General features: G+C 41.2%; 1 protein-coding gene across 3 annotated transcripts in view; it reads right to left on the bottom strand.

Annotated features, from left to right (window-relative positions):
* Positions 1 to 1,849: 1,849 nt before the first annotated feature.
* CPEB4 (cytoplasmic polyadenylation element binding protein 4) overlaps positions 1,850 to 26,044 on the bottom strand; it is a 44,921-nt gene continuing 20,726 nt past the window's right edge. Inside the window, exons 3-9 of one of the 3 annotated variants that reach the window (XR_014229509.1) lie at positions 14,361 to 14,534; positions 11,835 to 11,924; positions 11,093 to 11,211; positions 10,064 to 10,178; positions 9,672 to 9,853; positions 6,886 to 7,380; positions 6,191 to 6,292 (exon numbers count right to left, since the gene is read on the bottom strand). Coding sequence is in view for 2 of the 3 variants with exons in the window: in XM_082324555.1 (XP_082180681.1) it covers positions 6,065 to 6,292; positions 9,672 to 9,853; positions 10,064 to 10,178; positions 11,093 to 11,211; positions 11,835 to 11,924; positions 14,361 to 14,534 (908 nt within the window). In the remaining variant the exon portion in view is untranslated. Of the gene's footprint in view, positions 6,293 to 6,885; positions 7,381 to 9,671; positions 9,854 to 10,063; positions 10,179 to 11,092; positions 11,212 to 11,834; positions 11,925 to 14,360; positions 14,535 to 26,044 lie in introns of all 3 variants that reach the window. The other 2 variants (XM_082324555.1, XM_082324556.1) reach the window with 2 other exon arrangements.

Genomic DNA, 26,044 nt, shown 5'->3' on the forward strand with positions numbered 1-26,044 from the left:
GGACATCGCTAATTCCACATCATGGCATCAAAAGACTTAAAATCCCCATATTTCAGGACCAAATTTTAAGTCTATCATACTTGTTAAAAAAAAACATTATCAGATAAACCACTGATAAGCACATGCTCTCTAAAAGACCTTTTGCACTTGAAAGCGATGTCAAGAACTTGTTATCGCATTGGGAGAGGCTGAACTACGACTATTTCCTAACCAGAGCAAGGCAGCGAACGGAGATAGCGCTCCCGTTGCCAGCCGGGTCACGCGCTGCGGACGGGGCAGTCCTGGCTGCGCAAGGCGCGGCACCGCGGAGCTCGTGTTCGCTGGGCAGCCAGCCCGTCTCCAGCCTCCCGAATCCTGATCCAGAGCGTACCGGCATCTTCTGTTTATTTTTAAATAGCCATTTTAAGGGATTGGAAGTATCTGCACGGAGTCACCAGCGGAACTTTTTATTCTTGTTAAAAAGTAGTTTCTAAAGGCCTTAGCTTCTAAGTTTGCATCATCCGAAGCCAGCGGGAACTGAAGCGATTAGCATCTTGCAGAGCTAATCCCATTATAGCTCAATTCTGCAAGATCTGTCTTTCCTGAAGCACCCGCGGAAAAGAATGATACCCCACATCTGCTGAACATTTACACCACCGTTCCTCAGACGATGGCACAAGAGGTGAGCGGCTCAGCCGCCAACAGCGCAGCGGGAGCAGCACGGTGTTGGGGGCAGCGGGTTTGTCTCGCAAGGTACACGGGCACGTTCCAACCCACGGCTCCGCTTAGCAGAGCTACCTCCAGACCCATCAGAAGTACGCTCCATCGAAGCCTAGCTGTTTGCATCAAAGAGAGAAAACCCAAGAAGTCTGGGGAATTCTTACCTACTGAGGATGCAAAACCCTGGAATCCTTCATGCCCGGTTCCTGTTGAACAGTCCTTGAAGGGCGGATACGTAAAGCCGTAACACTTCACAAGACTTTTTAGACATTTCAAGTTTAGATATTTTAAATTAAAGGCTGACACTAGCAAGCTCTTTAAAAGGCCAGGCTTTTTCCTTCTGTTAGTATCAGATCACAACCATGAGACAATCAAAAAAGAATCCTTGTCTGTCCACGCCTCGCTTGGCCTACCCTGGCCCTAGCCTGGTTATCTTTTTGTCCCAGCCGCACCGTGGTTTCTGACTTACGTGATGCATTACACGCGCCTCAGTGGCATTCTGCTCATCGAACGGGTCACCTGCCCCGTGAGCTTCCTTTCGCAGCTGTGTATCGGTTGTCATCTTTGTCCCTATGAATCGGCAGCAGAGAGCACTAAGTAGAAAGAAGTGATCCAACTGCAATTCTGTGGCTAGGTTGAGATGCTTACGGCTGTGCAAAAAATAGAAACGGCAGCGCTGAAGCTGCTGAAAGGCTCTTCCGAAGCGACGCACGGTTTCTAACGAATACTCACCAAGCACCAAATTCCCAAAATTCAGCAGTTAGCATTCCACACTCCCCCAAGACAACATCTGGACGCAAGCAGTAAAAAGGGTTCTTCTTACAGCCTGAATCGAGAGAGAGCAGTTCTACAGTCCTCTCGACATCGCCCTTTCCGTTTCTGCAACGTTGCACGTTGATTTGGTACCAGTTTAAGGCGGCGTTCGGGGTACTCGGCACCTCTCCGGTGGCTGCGCCCTCCCTCTCCCCCCTGCAAATCCCTGCTCCCAGTCGGGACGGGAGCAGGACTGCAGCACCCGGCCTAGGGCATTGACACCTCGTGCAGCCAGGCGCGGGCCGCACCAGAACCGCTTCCCCAAGCCCCATAAGCTTCAGCCACAAAGGAACATGCTTCTACAGCGAGCTTAAAATAAAAAGGTTAAGAAGAAACATTGAGTTAAAAGTTTTATTCATTCAACATCTCACATTACAAATATTTAAAAATTATACGCATACTGGTATAAATAGTCATTTGCAAACTATTTAATAACATTAATTTTCACTAGCACTTCAACAAATGAACTCTTTAAAAAAAGTAACTTGTGTTATATAACTTAGAGTAGAACATACAAAAATATGAACTTAAACGTGAAAATGACTTTAATAAAAAATGAATTACCCTTATTTAAAATGCTATAATAAATACTACAACCTCCCCATACACAGTAAAAACTATATGGAAATTCAGCCAAGTAGTACAATTAACTGACATACTTAAATAACTTTTCCTTCTGATAATATGAGCAATACATTGGGGGGAAAAACATATTAGGGATTAGTAAAAACTAGACACCCACTTGCTAAAAGTTTCACTTCCAAAAAATATAACAAAAAAATCTGATGAAAATTATAAAAACTAATTATACTTTAAAATTTAAAAATATAAAAAATAAAACAGTTGAATACAATATTGTCCCAATTCTTACAATGCTATCACAGTAGCTTTAAAATAAGATAATAAAATAAAGCAAATGACCAAAACCTTTTATTCCATTTTTTTTTTAAAAATAATCTCAAATTTACATTAGTAGAAAGATTGATTTCTGATTCTTTTCTTTAGAAACACCAGCAAGAAAGAGGATTTACTAGAACAGTAGAAAATGACATTTTTAAATGTCTGCAATTAAAAACAAAGAATTACACTGCAAAGATCTTCCAGAAGTCTGAAATAGGTATTGCACATAACTTGAAGTTAACTTGCCACAATTCATCACATTCAAGTCTTAAATCACCTTTTAACAGAAGGTTTTAACTCTTCAAAAACAAAAGGGGTGAATTATCAAGTCTTTCCAACAGCATCCTTACAAAACGCTAAATTCATTCACTGCAAGTTTTCAATTTGCATTCTGCAGAGGTCTGTGTATGGAGAAGTATATACTCTACCAAAAAGCACGGGGCAGTGGGGTTCCTTTACATATAAAATAATCAGAAACACTTTATTTTACATTGCAAAAATAACCATGTAATTACTCTGTAACTACATTGTAAGTACACGGCCGGTGCCGTGCGCGTGTGATCGGTCTGCAGGCTCAGCAACCCCCCTGCGAATCCCGGGACACCCTAAGAGCGGTCACCCAGTTACCTGTTAATGACGCCTGGAGCTACATGGTAACCCCACCTACCAACCCCACGTCACCGGCAGGACGTGCCATCACTAGCTAAGTACAGAGTAACGTATGTAATTGTTTATGCCCTGTAAATCGAAGTGTAACCAAAGAATCTGTAAACACGCTTGTCACACAATCACAAGTGAATATTAGTAGAATAACAATTTCTTACATTAGTCATGCATACTAACATTACATGCCTGCCACTTAGCAGGCTCTCTTTTAGTCTTTAAATATAATTTAAAAGAGCAGACACATTTCTGCATCAAACACCTAACATCAATCTTTTATTAATATTAAAAATGGCTAAACATTCACCAAAAACGTCTGCATTTGTGTATAATTTTTAAAAACTTAGTAAGAAGCGGTAGACAATTTTGATGTTTCTTTACTTTTAAATTTCTACACTATATTTATGCATTTAAATTTCATGGGTCTAAAGACAGTGTCATTTGTCACTTTCATGCTTTTCTTCTTTAATTCTCAACTTTACATATACTATTTCTTAAATTATATGTACACCAAATACCTGGTGCTGGGCTAAGATGTTTAAGCAACATGCTTTCTTTTCTCTGCAGATTCTAAAATAGCATTGCCAGTGCACAACATCCATAATTCAAAATGTATGCAGAGCACTGAAATGTATAAAAAGCAGAATATAAGAAAATAAAATTTATTAAAATTATTTATATTAAAAAATGAAGTATATGAAGATCTCTCAGTAATAAAAGTACAAAAAGCTACTCTTTGCAATATGAAAAATTGAGGTATTGCATAAAGAGATATCCCGTCAGTGAAAAGTGTGCCTAAAAATGCTCACTGTTGGAAAAACAAGATATACAAAAGTAGTGCATAACAAATATACATTATGTGCATGACAAAATAAGTTAGCTACAAAAACACTGTACCGAAATTCAGCAGGTCATGTACAAAGGGAAAATTATTATTCAAAGCTAGTTCTCAAACAGTGTTATTTCTTGTAATGGTAACCCATCTCACCTGTTCACTGGGTAGGATCGGCACAATAGCACACCCCAAGCCACCTACAAGCGTTAAAAAAATTAAAGGAACATTCCGACTATAATTATGTACTTCAGAGAAAAAAAAGTCCCTGACAATCTACACAAGAGCACTCTGCATTTGCATTACTGTTGTCAATATTTTCAGGGATTTCATTAAGAGCAGCTCCCTTTCTATACTTGACTAGTAGACAGCAAATGTCTCCATTTTGACCTTTGGAACTTGGTAAGGTATAGTTCATTAAAGCCTGTATTGAAAATAAAAACTGCTTCTCATAAAGATAATCCGGGCTGGGGGAACGGGATGAGGGGGGCCGACAAGGGCTTGCCACGGAGCTGATGTTTTCCAAGCAGTGCTGAGGCAAGTCTTTGGTTTGAGAGAATCTAGGATGGTACCGCGCCACTCGGGCAGTTCAGAAGATTGCCACTGGATTTGTTTGCTTGCACACTGCTAAATAATCATTTGGGAAGCTGGCCAGGGCATTAGTTCAAAAGTAAGAAAAAAATCATTTTCAGAACTACTCCTTCATTCGACTATTTCAAACTAAACCCCTGCACCCACTCTTTACCATTCAGTTAACGTGTACTGCGTTAATGCTTCTCAAGGTAGAACAACTTTGTAATAAAGCAGGCATTAACTTAGCCATGTTGGCACTTCAGATACCTGTGTTTCGTTATTTCCCCACATTACGTTCTGAAGAGGTGGAATCTTAGTCGGGATTCTTTCTACAGGAAGAGTAAGAACGGCATACGCGCGCTTGCACCATTCACCCGCAAATGCAGAAAACAGTGCAAAACAAGACTTGGAAACTACTTAGGTTCATGCCTTCTGTTACAGCTAAGTTAGAGGGTGTTTAAAACTAACTTTACACCCAAGATGGGAAACGAGTAAGCAGCCAATTTTAGTTTGTGTGACACAATGGAATATCAAAACTTCAGTAAAAATCAGTGATATCCTTGAGGTATCTTTAGGTTTTCTACTTTGTCACGTCAAAATGGAGAGCAAAGGCTGGCCCCTGATGAATGTTAGTATATTAGGATATAGAGTTATATATAGCCATCAAAAATAAAATCTATATATTTATCCTTCAGGAGAGGAAATGCCAGTTAACTAGTTGTCATTACTCTAGCTTTGGTAGGATTTCTAGGGCTGTAACCAGACGATTCTCTTAAAGAAAAGAAAAAAAAAGTGCACTCCCCCCTCAGTAGTTACTTTACTCAACTTTTACATTCAGGAAATCTTAAAATGTAATCATTTTGATGAAAATATAGTAAGCTCTGCCTATCTGGTTAGTAATTTGGATGTGGGTGGTAGTCAGAGGCACGGTCAGATACATACCGAGCTAAAATTTCAGCCTCAAAACCCTTAACAGATTTTAAAAAAAGATCATTATTATAATGCTGCTTCAACTTTGCTCATGCATTTTTGTTGCTTTAAACATGCTCTTTCCTGTTGGTAGGTAAATGCTAACTTCATCTGTTGCTGGAAAAATCCGAAGTCGAACAAAAAGAGAGGCAAAAACAGGCTTCCCTGGGGGAAAAGTGTCAGAACAGACTGATAGTGTTATTGTTACACGGTTATTTTAATAAAAGTATTCTTATGTTCTTTATTAACAATAATTTAATTAAAAAACCAAAATACTCTATTGTTTCAATTCTCTCTTCTTAATATTTTTCTCTCCTCTAAGAAAATGTTGCATGAAATTAAGTGTTCTCTCGGTAGTAAAGACAAGAGAATGCAACTCACTTGCAACATGTTATCGATACGAAAAGGAGTTCCCAATACAGTTTTCAATGACAAGATTCTACAAAATACCCATATTATAGGTCATTCTTTCATTATACGATTGTTAAATTACAGACTACTACAAAAGGACATGCTATCTTGAATAAGAGAAGGGGTAGGGTGGGGTAGGGACAATCGGGGTAACAGAAGAGTGCACTTAATTTGAGGCCTGCGTACGAGCACTGCAGTGATCATTTAGTTCCAGCGGAATGAAATATGTCTTGGGCGATCTCCTCCCTCCTTCACCAGGGGCTTGTGGAATTCCCTGCCAGCGCGCGAATGGATAGCAGCCCAGCAATATTCACAGTAATACTGCAGACAGGTAACATTAGCACAGAAAAATGGAGCAAATTTTCCACCGCAACGGGCCCCCTGACATTCATCGCAAAGTTGATCATCCAAGACATATGGCTTAACTTCCACCTGTATTCAGAAAATGAGAAGAAAGTTGACAATTCTTAATAGCAATGTAGATAATGACAATTCCACGCTATTTCCTGTGTCCTAGCAGGACTGCCATCACAGTTCTGCAGGAGGGAACGTCCCACTCGAGAATCTCCCCCCCTCATTACACATGATCGCCATCACTGAATACCCCAAACTCCAGGCACTTAACCTGAGAACAATCCCGCTCCCACTGTCCTCCTTGATCCTTAAAAACCCCAGGAACCGGTGCCGACCATCGGCATCACACACGCTGTCGCGACTGACAGAAAGGACCGACGAGCCTGTTGTGACAGGACTGATAGGCAGCCTCACATCACAACCCCGGAGGAGTCGGGGGGGTTATTTTCAAGTACGGGGATGCACAATTAAGATCCTACCCTTTCAGGTAGGAATGTGAACTGTTTAGCCAGCACTGTGACTGCAGATTAAATAGGCACGTGGTCTGCAAATTTCAACGTCTGAATTTCCAGCTTTAAAAAAAAAAAAAAATCTCATTTATCATCTTAATAAACAGCACATTTCTGTTTTCTTTTTCTGTGGCTTAGCTCTCTCAGCAAAACGAAACCTACCTAATCTTGTTGGGATCAAATGAGAAGCTTAAAATGGGACCGGTGGCCACCTACGCTGTTGACGTGAAGGGCCAGATGATGAGCAGTAATTCAGCACAGCGGACAAGAAAGGAGAAGAAATATTTCTTCAAGTTCTTAACTGATGATGACTCACAGGAACTTGCCAGCTGGTGCTCCAAGGATACATCTACACTGCAACATCTGCAGGCGACTGGCTTTTAATCTAGGCATTTGCATACCAAACCCAAGCCTGCTGTACTGTGGGCTACAAAACCCTGCTCGCAGCACTCCGGAGCGCGTTTTCCGTGACAGCAAGGCAAAGCTTGCTGCTCGCAGTATCCAAGCTGGCTGGAGCACAGCTCGTTTAGACATGCCTATGTGTTTAAATCACAACTGCAGCACTGCCATCCCCTAAAGGCTCGGTTTCACCTCAAAACCAGTAATCACCTCCACTCCCATTCCTTCGCTCCAAGGACTGTGAAAGGTCCATGTAGCCTATCAGAAGCGCAACACAAAACTTCGTGTTAAAAAGCAGAGGTACAGGTTCCTGTTCTAGAAGCGTTTGTGAGCCTTCTCTGAAGCTCATTTAATTCGGTGTTGTCACAAACAGTTCCAAATACGCAGCCGGTGACCGGTGTCTCTACCGTTAACCTGCTATCTCTGCACCTGGCTAGGGATGCTCCTTTCTGCATCTCGCAGCCCGCGGAGGGCCGCCAGCTCGTTCCAACAGGGACATTCACAAGTTCCTATGGTTTCAAACTTAGCCAATTTTATCACACTCCAGACAGGGCACTGCAGTAGCTTGATGCCTTCTATATGTGCTTATAGTACATATAACCTACGTGGGGACAGTACAGCAGCCTTTTTTTTAGCCTCAGTTTTCCTTCTCTTCCACTGCTAGAGTTGTGTTTCTCAAACACCCCTCCATGCCAGCTCAGAAGGATGAAATTGTAAAAGAGCAGGGGCAGACAAATATTCCTCACGCCACATTCTCCATCACCTAGTTTGCTATGCAGTTTGAGGTTGGGTATTCATTGATGAGTGTCGTCTTCTACAAGTGCCAAGAGGAGAGCCTACAAATAGGCTACGCGTGCCTCCTTGGCATGGCAATTCTGCTGCTCTGTTACGGCTACTCAGAGATATTCAGAGGCCAGGCTACAGCACAGGTAATTATACCTCGGCTTGCTTTAGCCTGTTACTGCGGCACTGGTTTTTGTGCAAGTTTGCAACCCACAGGTAATAGTCAGAGTCCTCGGCACATTCATTCGGCGTGGGCTGAAGCGCATGTGCCAAACATGGCCTGCAACTGCTGCGTGTGCTAGGTGTATCGAGGTTGCCCAACTACAGAGAAAGAGCTTAAATTACAGCGGCTTCATCAGGCACGCTTAGGGTGGCAGCACTCAGCAGCAGCTCTGCGGTGGTGGGGGCTGCAGGCCACTGAGCATTTAATTTGCATTATCTCTTCGAAGGGCACACCCTTTAGCAGCACCTCCTTGCCTCATCTTACAGGAAATCCCTTCTTGTGACTAATTTTATTTTTATTTTTACAGAAAAACGTCATTAGAAAAAATTATTAAGTAGTACGGCCACTGTTGCGCTTTTCTCTCTCTCATGCACCCAAACCCCTCTATAATGAATGCTCTGAGCACTCGTCTCCCCACGTTTCTTCTTAACTACAAACAAAATGGGGAAATAAGGAGGAGTGGGAGGAGAGAAGGAAGGGGAAATAGATTGCAAAATCTTTGCTAGAGTTCACAAGTACTTACTTAAATTTGTAGTCCCACCAGCTTCAATGGACCTATTCACCCAAACCCTGCTTATGCAAGCAGAAGTTGCACAAGGGCGGCCCAAATTATTTGTTCAAAGCCGTACAGAACTTATTTCAGAGCCAAGATTAGAACAAAGACATTCCAAGTCGCAGGCCCACAGTCAAATTGTTGTTACAATTCTTCTACCCAAGCTTTATAGCCAAAGCAGAAGTGAAATGATAATCAGCCAAGTTTGGGGGTTTTCCTCTGTAGTAATTATAAAATTAAGATCAATAATGACAGTCATGTAAAAAACATCCGGACACAAAGCACGAATTAGACAGAGCAGTGGATATAAGGATTCGAGTTTCTCAAAACTGTGGCCCAAAGATCACAGTAATTGGCAAAGTCGCATTTTATATAGATGAGAGGGCAGAGGCAAGAAAACTGCAGATCCATTTGGCACATTCTTTTAATTTATACTAATAAAGGAATAAAATAACCGGCCACAGCCTTTACGTAAGCTGTGGAGGATGACTGTGCGGCTGTAATGCACGCTAACGAGTTTACAATGCCTTACTCTGATGCTCTTCAGGAACACCCAGCACCCAACGAGTAACACTAGGGCCGGATTCTGCCCACTGCCTCAAAAGACGCAGAACAGGAGTGAGAACTGCTCCATCCTTGGCAGATACCTTACTCCCTGACATTATACAAACACTACAAGTGCAAATACTTGCAGTGGGAGTATATGACGAGTGCAATATTCTTATAAAAGGGCAAGGCAGCTGCCACGCTTCCCATTATGCTAAGCAATTTGAGAAAGTCTGCTTCACAGTTGCCTCCCACGTTCCAGAAGCAACAGCTCTGTACCACTCCTTCATTTTTACTGTGTTGTATCTAAGTGGCACAATCTAGCCCTAAATATGCAATTAATCTGATATAACATTTACTGTCTTCACAATGACACACATTTACATGGAAAAGCATTTCTAGAGAAAGCACTGAACAGAAATAGACTATGCTTGAAGACCTTACCCGTTTATCTATCTCTCCATGCTGCAGCTGAACAAAGCGAGCACTGATAGCAGCTATGTAACTCTGTTGATTAGAAAACGCAACCCGCCCAGCTCCTTTTGGGTACTTCAGCTCCGGGTCTGTGTCAATTCCAGCATAGCACACCCCTCCGTACAGCCGGTCCATTATCATTGCAAGCTCCACTAAACCAGAAAGGAAAACGAAACAGTGGTGTAGCCTTGGTAATTTGTTCTAAAAGCATCAAAGGAAACAGTCCGTTTGGATTCACGTCCCCCGCTATAAGTGTCAAGAACATTTAATACTTCCCTTGCTGAAATAACTTCTTTCCCCCGTTGCTCCCCAAATCAGACTGCATATTCAACATGCCCAGTGCTGCGGAACACGCAGTGTACCTGCTCGTAAAGGCCGAGGAACACCACCAACAAAAATGGTTTTTCGTGGGTCAAGAGGCTGTGAACCATCCATAACAAAATCACTATCACTAAGGTTCCAAGGCCGGATCTGAACCTACGGACAAAAAGCCTTTTTTTTTTAACCATTCACAATTCAAAGTATCTCAGTAATATAAATTAAAACAGTATCCTACAAAGAAGAAAACCTCTTAAACAGCTGTACTTTCTAAACTCGTTGTCTACTCGTTCAGCAATCATTTCTCAAAATGAAATGGCAATAAGCTCTGGTAAGACTGACCACTTGATCATACTAAATTTCACCACTTCCTTGTTACCCAAAGTTCTGGGAAAAAACTCACCCTCTACTTACACTTTTACTTAATCGGGACTGAACTGTGCTGCGTGAACCACATCGGTGCATACGTATCTACGCGATTCGTGTTGTTCTAGCCGAGCGTAAGCACTAGACTAGCGTTATCTCAGTGCCACAGGCTCCAGTGCACAAAGTTGTGTGTTTATTTACTATGCAAAACTAGCTGCTTTAAATTTGCCTAGAGCTGGCCAAATTTGAAGTACAGGAACACAGCAGAAGTCTCTCTAACTATAAACAGACTCGCATCAGCCCCCAAACCATTTGTACTAATAATTTACAGTTCAATGCCACGTTATTTTTTTTTTCATTTAATTTGTCTCTATCAAAACATGTTACATGCAACACTCAAGACAATACGAATTCTACTTTTTATTCAATAATAAGCATAAAATACCTGTCTGGAAATATATTTATTACACCAGCAATGGTGAAATTTAGCAAGCCTTTTTCTAACAAAAATATGAGTTGTAACTAGACTAAAAAACTTCGTAATGTCTAGTTTAAAAATAAGTAAGTTCGTCTTCTCCCGGAGAACTTAATTTGACACCTTAAAGAAATGTAAACATTAGCACTCTGAAGACAGAAAAAAGGCATCTGAAGAGAACAATTTCTGGTTATCGTACAGGAATGGTGCAGGCCCTGGCAATTCTACCTACCGGTTTGTCTTTGATAGTGGGGCTGGAAACACAAAGATAGAGCTTTCCATCTTCTTCAATACATGCATCAATCAGTGCCTGTACAGAGCTCTCATCTTGGAACAGCAAAAATGCATATCCTACAAAAGGGAAAACAAACACCTAACTTCCTTTGTCCGTTTGCCTATAGGATAATGATTTAACCCAGAATTGTGCTTGGCCCCACGTCATCATGCTCCCAATACAGTAAGGGACAAACTTTAAGATGCACTCAGACATTTCCAGCCCAGCCTCTTGCAAGTCCCCTGCCGAGGCACGAAGGAACGCAGGGAGCTGGCTGGTCAGCACGGCCTCTCGCCCGTTCCCTTGGCAAGGGTAAGCCAGCAGTATGGGCTGAACAACAGCCGCAGCCAGAGGCGAACCTGCAGGATGGCTGTTAATATAAGGTACAAATCCTTCCCAGCTTCTGTGGAGGGCATTTAGTCCCTTTAAAGAGGACTAGTCTTGACTATTATTACAAAAATTAAGAACAACAGGGGGAGAAAAAGGAAAATGGAATAAAGTAAAAACAGGAAGTTAAGGAAGAATTCTTTTAGTGCAGAACAACTGCAAAGCCACATTCTAAATTCCACCAGTTCCACGGATTCAACTTTTTTTCCCCTAAACATTGGGTCATTCGTCACAAAAATCTTGTCTAAAATGGAGTCCTATCAAGACAAATAATTCTAAAGCACTCATATGTTACTGGTTATCAGATATTTACCTTTAGGAGGAAAATAAGATTTGCTCTCTGCCTTGTGCGGCCAGTCTACAATCAAAGGTCCAAAGCGACGAAAACTAGCAGTGATCTCATCTGTAAAGAGAGAAGGGGAAAGGCACAAACTGAAATTAAAATAAATTAAAATGACTGGAAGACATTTGAAGAACACTGATTTCAGGTAGCTTCATCCTATAAATAAACGTTCTGTGGCCCTAAAGGTTCAGCAGCTCACAGCAATGCTTACCGGCTGATGGGGAATCTTTATGACAAGTCAGAACACACATTAGAAAACAGGACAGGTCCAAGATCAAGCTTTTCTTTCTACTGATGATTATAAATAAAAGCTTGTAACGCACTAATTCGCAGAAACGGAGTCACTGCATCTATACAGCTATAATAACCCAGCTTCAACTATTCTCCCACAAAGAGTTTAGAGACGATTTGCTGACTTGCTAGTAAGCAATCAGCTCTGCCAACATGCCTTAGAATTGCAGAAAGACTGGAAAAAACTGCAGGGCCTATCCCAAGACCCAGCCGTGCCTGCTGATATCACATGCCAGTGCCACATGTGCAATCCCTACCCGAGCTTGACCTCCAACCAACAGAGTAAACTTGCAGGACGTCGTTATGGAATTTTATAGGAGAGATGGCAAGAACGTATTACTGTATCAAGAAGCAAGTCTTGCATCCATTTCAGTTCTGCCTTTGACATCTAATTACTGGTATAAATTTGCATATGCTAGTCCCATAGACGTCTTCTAGTTGCAATTCTGTTCTTGAAATGGAGTGATTATTCCCTGTTCCTTCTCCACAAACACATTTGACTCATCACTAGTTAAAGTTCTCTGGACAAGAATTTGTCATTAAAAAATTGAAACAAAAAGAACGAACTTCACATTGCTGGAGCGTCATCTAAATTGGCAGCTGTATTCTGTTCACGGCATTGCAGAGCTTTCCATACTAGCACGCTGTTGGGGTTCCTCGTACACCATTGAGAGGATTTTCCCCATCCCCATAGAAATCTGAAAAGGTGTTACTAATTACGTCTTTTCAGTTTGTTTACACTCTTTGATGAAGCTGCTAATGAAATAGCAACTGACAACCCACTGTCCTGACAGCTGCTTGTGCACTACAGATATCAGGAACGTATACAGCCAGGGTAGCGTGTCAAGGTTACACGCTGATGAAGATGTAAACCAAGGAGAACAATACTTACTACATATCTATTCTTAAAACAGATCTCCGTTCAGAACAGCACTTAACACAAAATTAATGTTAAAGCACATACATAAAATGCTTTCTCGAAACAGGATCAGAAAAACCTCAGAAATTCAGCTGTGATGTCGATTTGAAATCATATACTGCTTATTCTAATTCACACTGGTGCATTTAACAGGAAGCGCGCTGACAGAAGCAGCTTTGAAAAGTCCAAGCTGCCCTCCTAGCCCAGGTTCAGGAGAGGTTCTGTTCTTCAATGACTAGCGTCCACAGAGACCAAACTATTCACCTGCTCACGTGCTTCCAAAACAACAAAAGTGACAAAGTTAAAAACAAACAAAACCCCAAGAACAATAAAGAAAGAGGGACTGTAAGAGCATTTTTCCTCTTGTAAACGCCATTTTATATTCGACCTTTTAATAATAAAGTAGCTCTTATGGTTGACATGGAAGTCAGGTTGTCACGTCACAGTAGTACACGCTGCAGTGCATTACAGTCGCTCTCCCTGACACAAAAAGTGGGTATTAAAACAATTCTGTGATTAAGAAAAAGCAACTTTTCAGATTTACAGTTGCTATAGTTCTTTTAACCTCCATCCCGGCACGCTCATACACACAGAATACAGAACTGTGGTGAAATGAAGCTTCACGACACTTGGGCGTGACATATATACATATATGTATAGATTTTGGGGTTTTGTTTTTTAATAACAACTGCAGTATTTGTCACCTTGGTCTGTATGATGGACCCACCACAAAGTCCTGGTTGCTCACCGTACGCAGCTGCCTCTGTACAGATTCATTCCTGTCTGAGCCCTCAGCGTGCACGCGTTGGAAGCTACCACAGGACATAATCACCGCTAAGATCAACCTCTGAGAACTACACGTAAGCATCCAAAGAGAGAGCTGTGACTTACTGTGCTATACAAACTTCATAAAACTACTAGCAATGCTTTTCCTGCTGCTGGCTTCCGGTGCCTATAAAATGATTGCGATGTATTTATGAGCTTCAAGAAGTGGTATTTACTTGTTTATTTTTGCTCCGCTATCCCTTTTTTATAATTTTTATACTGTAAAAGTCAGTTAAATGTGTGATAACATATGATTTTGGTCTTCAACGGCAGAACAATGCTATAGCCTAAACTAGTCTGAATTATCTGACGTTTGCCATGGACTGAAAGCGGTGACATGCAAGGACCCATTTACGTATCAAAGCTTTGCCGCAGAGTTCGGAAAACAATCGTTCATTACCTAACAGACAAAAGGTTTCACACCACGGCTTTGTCACTAAGGTAAGATTTTCTGGGCGTACCTTCATCAATATCTGGTGGCAGTCCGCCAACAAAGACTTTACGGGAATACCGTTCCACGCGTTCTCCATTCTGATGGGAGAAGCAGTGAGGTGATCCTAAACCACTGTGGAGAGTCTGATCCCCACGTCCATCATCCAAGAACCCGTCTTCCATTGGAAACAGTGAAGACTGACCTGAAGAGGGGTTAAAAAAAAAAAGAAGGAAAAAAAACATACTAACAGAACAAAGCACATACTGTTTAAATACTTTTTTAAAAATGCACTGGTTGCTGCATTAGCAGTAGAACTGTTTGCAATCTTCCCTTTTAATGAGCAGTTAGGTTCTCAGTTTTATACGACCCTTATAGTTTTCAATATCACTCAATAACTGAAATGCATTATTTCAGGGAAAAGGTTGCTACCTTCTTCATAACTGCACTGCAACTAATGAAAATTTGAAACAAAATGGTATTTCTAATGGATGCTCAAGTTGACCATTTTCCAGAATATTTCATGTTTCCAATTGGATTTCTTTTAAAAAGGTGTAAAACCAGAAGAGAATATAAGCCAAATTTTTTTTCCGGGACTTTCCCAACAGCAGACATCAGTAAAACCTAAGCCGTATATATCGTTTGCCAGTGAACAGCTTCTTACAATGAGTAGATACAATTTCACAGTGCAGATGGGAAAACAAGAATTCTACCAGCTAAATATATTACACATTTAAATTACCTGATATCAAAACATATCATAAACCACCCACTTGTAACTAACAAAAATACCCTGATAAAAACAGGAAGACCCACTGTAATTTACTGCAAACGAAGCCTGAGAACTAGGCAGTACTGTGTCATTCCTCGAAGCGAGTTTACTTAGATGTTACAACAGAGTTTCGTAATGGACTCACTCTAAGAGAAAATGTTGTAAGCGTGCTTCCCCTCACAGCCCAATATTCTTCTACGATAATCCTTTATCATAGATTTCCTTAACAATATTTATTACTTTTAAATAAGATTCTTTGATTTAGAAGTGCAACTGTATAATGTCATAACTAGAACACACAAGCTGATCTCTTCCATGAATTCACTCTTTGGTTACAGTATTCAGTATCTAGACAACAAACTGAATAGACTTCTACTCATTTAAGGAGCATTTTAGGAATAAACAAACATATATAGGGAAAGTAAGCAAATAAATGAGGCGTGCTACAAGTTTTAGGATGCATTTCCTTTTGCCTACGATGCGATATACTATGTCTGCTTTTCCAGAATTTATTACAATCTACCACAGTAATGCATTGGTAAGATTAATTTATTCTGCTCTTGCTTCCTTCCTTTGAAATAAATTTATTTTAAAAAAAGGAAACATCTTGAAAACAGAAAATTTGACCAGTTCCAATATCCAGACATTTTCCATGCAAAAAAATCAAACGGCTAACAAGTTGAAAGAAAAAAATACAATAAAATCCACAGTCCACAGAATTTACACGAATAAAAAAATGGAAGGCTTGGTCAGCTTGCTTTGTTTGAAATTTCAAGAATCTGTGTACACCCTTAATTAAAATAAAAATCAACTATAATCAGGCCTATTTCTGTAGCTAGGCAAACCTGGTTCCTACTATGATAAAAATATTGTAATATAGACTTCAACGTTACTTTGTTTTCCCCTAATGAACTGAGGCACGTCTTTTGTTTCGGCTCTCAAGACCCCAGTCCTGCAGGTGGTGTTGGAAGGGAGCAGCTCCCCATACCTAAACAACCCGTTCAGGTGCACCAGCAGTACCGCTGCTGGTAGATAACTCACCCCTGCAGGATCTGGTTCTTTACCCTAGCGGGCCAGGACGTATACTCGCTATAGTCTATGCTGCGTCAAGAAAAACATCAGCACCCAAAAGAACCAAAATAAACTTCTCCAGCGTTGGCATTCATAACGTACACACAAGCACAGCAACACAGCCCTCCAGTGTCAGGAATCGTAGAGATGATGTCCGCTGTGAGGACTGTGATCATTTCAGCCTCAATTGTACTACTGTGGAGTACTACCTAACTCAGTTAAAACGGTTATTTATGGCATGCAGACTATGTAAACTTATGTGAAACTGATGCTTTATAATCTTAAATTTTGGAGTTTGCCCTCTAGTAACAACTTAATGTTATTTCTCCCATGAGACATTGTCAACATTAGAAAATTAAATAGGAATATTGTTACCTCGCCTTCTCCCATATGTCCTTGCTGCATGTTAAATGAGAAAGAAAACAGCCTTTCAAACATTGTTATAAGGACCAAAAGACCTTTTTATCGCCTTTATGCTAACTCAGTGATTCTCAAGCCTTTTCATACTCCAGGTCATTTAAAAAGGTGTTCACACGCTGACCTCCCCCACCGCCCACAATACCATGCCTTCCTTGCACCACCTCTGTTACTTACTGATAAAGCATATTGATACGAGGCTGACAAAGTATACACGTATGCCCAGAGAGACTTTCTGAAAACAATTTTAGTTCTTCATTTGCACATTTATTTTCGAATCTATTCCTTCATCCTCTGCCGGGTGTGTGCCCATAAGCAAACGGATCTCCCTCACGCACCAGGCCTCCTGTCCCATTCTGCAACGCACCACGCTCTCCGCCCTGCCAAGTTCAAGCGTGCTCTAACACCGACCTTCACCTGAGCTGTAGCAAAAGCCCTGACACACTGCAAGTGGAGGACTATTGCGTTCGTTTCTGTTTTCAAATTACATTGCTATAAAAGCTTTGCAGAACCCACAAAATCCTTGGTTAAATTATTACTGGCAAATAACCAGCTGGAAAACTTAAAGTCAAGGAGAAAACGTCTGGGCCACTAAAAGTGCCTGTCAGCCCTCCTGCAGACTGGGTACAACAGTATAGATTCTCTCATACCAACGTAGTACACTTCGCTGTAATTATTCGACAGCTACCCACTGCTTCCTACTTTTCATTTTCCAAAACAAATCAATTCTACCACTAAAAAATACAACATTTTCCTGTCCTGGCTTCCAGGACCCATTGTCAGAATAGGGCCAAACTTTCTAATCAAACTTGCACATTTTTTCTCTTTTAATCTCATTAAAATCTGTGTCTGAAAGCAGGCCAACTGTTTTCAAAACTTGGTTTCTCCTGGCAAGTACTATGAGAAACTCAGAGTACATCATGCATTTTATTTTGCTTCCTCATTCAAAATTGAGGCTGACAATTAGTTTAAGCATTTAAATATTTGTAAACCACAACAGAACAGGAGTCGTTTCCTCTTTCAAAATAAAAATCATATCAATCCAATTTACTCCATGATTATTTAACATCTGTAAGATCATTTTACTTCTCTGATCTTTTGCTGATAGAGATACTCAAAACGAACACCAGGAATACAAAATAACGAAGACCCAGTCTTCGGAGCGGAGCATGCTCCCGAGCGTTCACACAGGTGCTGGCTTTAGGGAAGAATATTAAAGGCTGAGGGCCTTTACAAGTATAATTTTTCCATGGTAATTTTGAATTTAGAAATCCAAGATGCTCATGTTGTCCTCGAAGTAGAAAGTTTTTAGGAACTTGTCTTTCATGGAAGGCAATCACCACTCTTACTGCATTTCTGACACAGCTCAGAAGCCTTTGCACGTTTTAGAAAACACCAAACACTTTCAAAACCAGCTCTGCCTATAAAGCCATAAAAATCTTGCTTGTGGTTTCTAAATTACTAACAAAACCACACAAGCTCCTTGACTTGGTACACCCGTTCTTGGCAACAGAGCGTGCAGCAGAGATACGATTCCCACGGTGGATCTGGGACCACGATTTAGGCCAGCAGACTCCTCACCGCTTTGCCACCTGTGCCACTCAGGGCAACCAGATTTTTCTCCTTTACCAGTATGTAAAACAGCAAAAAAAGCTCAGCCACCAGCTAGGAATTATTTCCAGTGCCAAATACTACTGAAGAGGTTTTGAGGAGCAAATACTAAGATTTTGTTTTCCTTCTTAATTTGCTTCCTATTTTCTGCATTTGCTTCATCTAAGCCACAAAATACCAACATTTGACATTTCAAAACATTTCTCAGGAGCCACAGTTTATAAACCAGCCCAGTGCAGCACAGATACAAGCTTTCCCCACTCACTGAGTTCGGAGCTCATCACATGCCATTAATTTCACACAATGTAATACACAACACTGCAACTCAAGAATGCTCTTTTGGCAGGCCAGGGAGACAGCTAACTGTGATCTCGCTGCCTTGCACAAGCTCGTATTAAGGGAAATCCTGGCTATGGGAGCACCCTAGCTAAGCGGCAACATAAATGAAGCCGTAAGGTAACTGTTACCAACCAGAGAAAAAGGTTTAATTCTGGAGATCAGGATGCTTGCCTATCGCCTGCTGAGGAATGAGACAACTACAGCCTTGGTTTGGATTCGTCAAATCTATTTTTCCTTTCCCCATTTCTTCAACAGTTCAGATAATTGCATAAAGGGCCTAGGTCAGGTTTACTAATCTCACAAGATATTTGAGCAAGAATTAGGTTACGAAACCTAAAAAATACAAAGTGTTTCTGCAACCGGTTCAATTGCTTATTAATAACCTATGCAGGCATATTTTTCCTACAAAATCAGTCTGAAATTTAAAATGCTATTAGCAGCTGCTTCGCTTATTTTGTCACCTCAGCCCTCCCTGCAACACTCCTTTCTATGTCAGCAATAAAGCCATACAGAAAGCCAACGATCTTTTGCAAAAAATCTGCTGCTTTTACTGTCTTTGATTTTAAGGAACTTAATGAATAAGCAACCCACTCAAATTTTTGTGTCTTTTCTTTGTTTGAGACACTTAATGGGCTCCTGGCCATCTCCCTCTCTCTTTTTTTTATTTTTTTTAATCACATCTTTTGTGTCTAATGTACCTCCAATTAAATGTGTTGAGCTTTCTTCGCTCTATAGGAAGCACCAAAGAGACTGTCAGCATGTTGTGCATAACCGCACGTGCAGTTCTGTATAAAGTACACAGTTCCCAACAACAAAGATACTCTGCTGAGGGAGGGTGAAAAATGTACGCAGGAGTCCTAACTCCCTTAAACCCCAACCTTACTACGAGGTTGTCCTGCAAGAGCTGTGCCCAGGCTGAGCACCTGGTGCTCTTTAATGGTTCCTGCTGCCTTCCAGTCTGCAGCATGGTAGCAACTGCAGGTGTATTTTGTGCCATTAACTGGGGAAGATTTACATAAAAAGGTCAGCGAGCGAGAGGATCCATATCTCCTGTGAACGTCATCCTGACTTCCTAAGGCCACGTTACAACTTGGAGAATTATAGAAGCATCCATAGTTAATATCCATATAAACACCTGGACCGGACAGAGCAACCGCATGCTCAGAGTTAAATGGCAGTTGTACGTTCATTCCCACTACCTTGCCACGGTTGTTTTAAGGCATGTAAAGTCTAGGTGGATGTAACCCCTGTCCAGTTCTGTACCTAATTTATATCTTTAGTCCAAGAGCTCCTCAAGGCAGGGAGTCTGTTCTTTACCTCGGCACAGAGGCCAATACCGTAACTGACTGCCATCTTTTACAGCAGGCATCGATAGCTCTCACTCCTTTCCTCTCAAAGATCAAACCAGACGAGCTTCAGTAGCGAGTTCCAAGGAATTTCAGGAATTGCACGTTAATCACTGAAGTTACCAGAGGAATATTTTTGAAATTTAAAAGGGACAAATATTCATGTTGCCTTTCTACATAACCCGAGTGCGAGAACAAGGCAGGCCCCGTCGCTGCCTCCCGCCAGGCCCTAGCTCTGCCCCCGCGCCAGCTTCCCGCCGCCCGGCTCCGGCACAGCCGGGCACCCCACGTCAGTTTGCATCGGCTCCGTCCTATTCCACAGCGATCGTACAGGCTCTAGGAGAAATATTCAAGCCGAACGAGATTTTGCGGAAGCGATCCCAATTTCATAAGCTTTCATGAATGAAGTAATGATTTTAACTGCTGATTTTTAGGGACAAAAAGTGACAAAACAAGAACCTGCGATAAACAAGGGAACTGCTACAGGGTGAATGGGCTACAACTCTTGCAGATGAAAGCAGTAAAGAGTAGAAGGGAAAACAAAGCCTCTAATACCAAATACCTCTAATACCTCAAATACCATACCTCCGATACCTCAAAATACCATCATCAGCTATTTGTTAAGTATTATATAAATGGAGAAAAGCGTTGAGTCCAGATTTTTTAAAAAAGGGGGATAATAAGGTTTTCTCTAAGACTCTCCTGAAACCTCTCCACATTATTTAAAAAACTTTTAACTGTAGAGGGTCACAGGTGGCTAGTTTCTTACCTTGGAAGGCAAATACGATCAATACACGAACACAGAGTTTCAGACTTTCGCTGAAACCGTTCACTCCGCTAGTCATTTTCTTCCCCCAAACAGAAGGCAGGGAGACAATTTGGTGCTGGTCTGCCTTCTGTTTCACTTAGGACTTAACTTTCAGAGAAACAAAAGTATCAAAGTTTCACAGGATTATTTCTAAATGTGAGCTAGAAATCCTTGAATCTATTATAGAAAAAATATTTGAGCTTTCTTGAGTTTTATTTTTAAATTATAGAAAAATAGTTGAAGTACAATCTGGTTTTGCCATTCCGACAGCAAAGCCTTATTTCTAAATTATTCTACACTAAACCATATTTTGTAATGGTAGCAAGGCTGACAACGCTGTGCACAAGGCCATTAAAAGATGAACTATAGTACTTTATTACCTTTTTTCCCCTACTACTCCCTGAGGGCAGGTGGAGTTGATTATAACTCAGGAGTTAGATTTTATCATCCCTTCGTGTTGCACAATGCATTTCGGACGTAATGCAGGGACCGCCTGTCTCTACCACAGGTGCGTTTCACAAGCAGTTCTGTAAGGTCATCTCAAGCCCCGTTTCACTAGTGAAGAATCTAATCGCATCCTTAACCACACCAAAAGCAGAAAAACGAAAATTATAAACAACATCTATATTTAACCTCCCCTTGGTTAAATTGTCTCTGTATGTGAAGGAGCAATTCAGAGACGAAGGCAGGTATTTTCAGAGAGGTACAGATACTTTCTCGTAGTAGAACATAAAAATCCTATCTACCTATATGTATCTCTACACAAAGATATTTCTTCCTATTTAAAAGAGCCTTACAACTTAAGTCTTGGATGACATTTTCAATAGCAAAGCAGTGTCACAAAGTGTTGGATGGCAGGCAAAAAAGTACTGCTGTTTATGCATTCCTTGGTTCTAGTTCTAAAATGTGAAGGACAAACGGATTAGGCCACAGTTCCATGACTGTTAACATAAGACACACGCACGTGTGCGAAAATTTTACCCGGTTCCAGCACATAATCTCATTTCTGTCAAATTCTCCTGAGCACATGGTATGTCGACTGTGGAATCACCAGCCGATGCATGGCAAAGAGCGGCACAGACACACGATACCTGATCCAGGATAAATTCTGTCAATATAGAATAAATCGATCAGAATTTTAACAAATCTACACTGACAGCGAACTTATTCCACGTCAGAACTTTGCCATCTTACAGTCACAGTCTTCTTTATGATGTTGTCAAATGAGATGCCTGTTTTAAAAATTCTTGTCAAAAAGAAGCTACTAAAAAGGGATATGAGAGATTCCCTATTATGTGGATTTCAAACACTACTGAACTTCAAAGAACGAAAAACATTCAAATAGTATTTTCTTAATCTAAGACAATCTTACAAAAATCAAACACCTCTCTATATACCTCCGGAGAATGGCATTTGTCACGCTGTTAGCAATGTCACTGTCAGCATGAAACCAGAAAAGCAGACTACATTTGGCTGCACAGTAAAGTCAAGGATTAACACCTTTGGAAGTACTGATTCTGCAAAATTAAGTGGCAGAGATGCCAAAAGCGGCATTTTTTTCCTCCTAATTTATTTTTAAAGAAACACAATGTAAAAAAAAAAAAGCACATGATGAGAAATATAGCTTTAGTTTATGTCCAAAATGTCCAAACAAATGCAGAAAAACAAGAGTACCATTGTAGATGCAAGTATGCTTTATTTCGAGTAAAGCCAGATGCCTGATGACAAGTATTTACCCATTCCTTCTGTCGAGAACACCAACGAAATGAAGTTTCTGGTGTTCTGTAGCATTCAAGTACAGGTCTGACGAGCATCTTTCATTTTAAATTCCAGGTCTCTGCCACAAAACACAACCGACATACAAAAAGCAAACCGGTTTCTTTTTCTTCTAAAACCCTGAAGGGAATCTATCTGTAAAAGCCCTGTAGCACTGGCTCTTCTGATGGTAACACTGTTTTACCTGTGATTATGTTGAATTAATTGGGTTCACATGGTAAAAAAAGGTAGAACCTGACTGTATGGCACAAAGCAGATTATCAGCATAATAACGTCTAATAGTTTGATTGTTGACAACGTTCTACATCAAATAACCGGGGGGTGGGGGGGAAGAGGAGCTGAGAAACAGTGAAAGTGAAAGCTACTGTTTCCAAGGCTTGTGCAAGGAGCTCCAAGTTTTCAGGGCTTTTATCTGCCTAAAGCAAAACTGCCTCACTGAAGAGATGGCGCAGCTCTATTCAGAAAAGAATAGTCTTTGGGGGAAAGAAAAAACCTAATGGCTCTCATTCCCATGCACTGCAGAAGCCCAGCTGTGGCGGTACCCAGAGACACCGCCACGCAGGCGCACGTGCTTCCAACTCAGCCAGTGCAGCATCGCTCCAGTCCGCCTGGGTGGGAAGTTCAAGCTAACTCCCAGATTGGGCAACCAGGACGACGAGTCCTAGACGTGCTTCCAGCACGCTATTCAAGCATAAGTCCGAAGGGGAAATGGAAACAAGAAAAGGTGAACTGTGAAAACACTGCAGTTCGGTTTGCGTGAGAGCTTTAGAAACCACCACGGTGGTTACTCCTCCGCTGCTGATGCCGCAGGTGGTCTGCCAGCCTAACGCAGCGCCACGCGGACTCAACCTCCAGAGGTGATCTTTCAGACAGTTCAGCAACCACTTCGCCACTCGTGAAAGGTGACAAACCAAACCCAGTCTCCCTCCTCTCGAAAATACAGAAGCTTCAAAGCTAACTTTGAAGTGTTCTTCGCTATCAACCGGAAGAACACAGAGAAATCTTTTCCTAAACAAACCTGCTTTAAATCCTAAACATAGCTACAGCTTTGTCTACAAGGTATCAATATTTTTTCCATAACTCCAATTACGTTACACTGGGTTACTGCAAATCAGTTTAAGTGGAACCCTTGAATATCACACGTATTCGACTATAAAACTCTTCCCTCTCCTCCAGGACCCCCCGCGGGGTCAGAGATAAGAACCAAAAGCAGAAAAGCAAATCCTGGAGCACAACCCTCTGCCGGAGACTGGACGTTAGTTGGAATTACACATGTATTTCAGAAAAGCAGCCACCCGACTGCTGGTGGCACTGAACTTTATTTTGTATGGACGTATGACTTCTGGAGAATAGACAAGAAGTTGTAAAAACATCCAATCTTTCCCCTCAATTCATCTTCCAGCTTATGATATGCAATAATTGGCAGCATTTATCTTTTGAACACTTAAACTATTACTACATTCACTTTAAAAATAAAAAGTGAAAGGCAGAGTTTGCGACTGGGAGAAGGAAAAGCATTACACAGCTTTGCCAGCAAAGAGCAGATCAGGTTCTCGGCCGCGGAACTACTTCAAACGTGGTAACTTCAGTAAATTCCCAAGTACATACTAATGATGGACTTTCTGACAGGAGGAAAGAATGGGATGTCATATGCTAAAAAGCGCTAGACAGAGCTTATTTTGTAAGTGACAAGAACAATTTATTGAACCTGTTATAGAATTTATTGAACGACTTACAAAAACACATGGAAAAGGTGCAAAAACTTCACAGCCCTCCCATTCACAGGCATGGTTCACATGCGCTCTGTTCCCGGACTCCTTACGCGTAGCACGTGGCCTGAAGAGATGCTGGTATCTGCCCATACCATCGGGCCTATACCATGGATTCTGCCCATGCTTTAATGACTAACCTGAAATGCAGTTCCTGCATGTGACTTGCAAGAGCTGGATTTACAGTGGCATATACTTACATGCTGCAAGATTTAAAACCAGAGTTCCTTAAGTACAAGAATAGGTTCAAAGCAACTTATTTTTGTCTGTGGAAGGAACGATCACAAGACAGCCTGGAACGCAACACGAGGGCTTTGTTCCTTTTTTAAGCATCCTCTTACTTCACTCCCAAACAATAAGGAAATAGTAACACAAGCAAGCCGACATCAAGCACGCTCGAGTCTCTGCAGCATAACATTTCCCCATTTTTCATTTTTACAGTAACCAGCAGAGATAAGACACTAATTTTTCCAGTAATATATGTGAAAAACTGTACTATACGCTTCCCCACATCCAATCCAAATGGGAAGAGAAACAGAAAACTGTATTTTAAAAGAATCAGCACCTCATTTCCTCTGCCTAGATTCAAAATGGTATGCAGGACCAGACACCAACACTCTTTCTTATAACAATTTAAAATGACACGTGAACAACCAAGACATTCCTTAGAATGCCTTCAGAAAGCGATCCCCATCTCCCTCATCATTTGTGCCCTAACATTAATAACAATATGAAGATTACTATAAATTACTGGGAATTTATTAATGTATTATGATTATAGATTTGACTTTACCTATCACAAGTATCCCCCCATTCCATACACAAAATTTATCCTTTTCTCATACCTATCCAATCCGTCTGCTGAGCTGGGATTCTTGTTAACAGGATTTCTAGGTCAAGCTGAAAGAATACCACTCCCTGTACCTCTCAAGACACTCGACACTTGCCTATCTACAGACAGCAGGCGGCTGCTCCACTCCTCTGAAAGTCCAGAGATCAACATGACAGTGAAAAAAAACAAACCAAAACAAGCCCCAAAAACTAGCATCACAGCTAACCAATCTGCATTCCAGCAAACAATCTATTAAGGCAAGTATGGATAAATCTACTGTAAAATGTATTTTCAGATTCGCCTCATCAATAGTTCTCATCATCCTACCTAATGCTGAATTAAAATAAGTAGATATTGAATACACAAATTGTATATGCATCACAATTCTTTCTCAAAATACCTATTTAGATATTTAAGTAATTGATGCAAAAATCAGATTTCAGGCTGCTGTATAGTCACTCTTGGGTATACGCACAGACTGCCCACTACTAAAATGTGTTTCTGTATGACTTTCCCAGGAGCTTGTTCCCGCTTACACTTACACCTCACCTGTCACCTCCTCATCTTTTTGCAAACTCAACCCCATTCTCAGTATACCTCCCATTTCTTCTTTAGCTCCAGGTTTAAGACAAGCACTTCAGGCTTTTCTTTCTGCTCCTTTCATGCCATTTCTAGCCTGATCAACATGATGGTAGAGAACATGCAAACCGTGGCTAACGAAAGGCTCCAGGAGCCAACAAGGAAAAAAAGTGAGGAAAAAGAGGAAAGACAGGTAGTTTCAGCAGCTGTCTTCTAAAACATGGAGCAGACGCTGCTGCTGGAGTACGGCTCCAAGTGAAAGGCTGCTTTGAAGATGATCAGAATGGTCAGAGATTATCAAAGCAAGAAAAGAAAAACAAAACCAAACCAAAACACTTGGTGGACAGTGATATCGAACAAGGCAGAAGATTAAACACACTTGTAAAAAACGGGAT

This window comes from Platalea leucorodia (assembly GCF_965183815.1).
Source record: "Platalea leucorodia genome assembly, chromosome: 11".
In the NCBI taxonomy this organism is placed as follows: Eukaryota; Metazoa; Chordata; class Aves; order Pelecaniformes; family Threskiornithidae; genus Platalea; species Platalea leucorodia.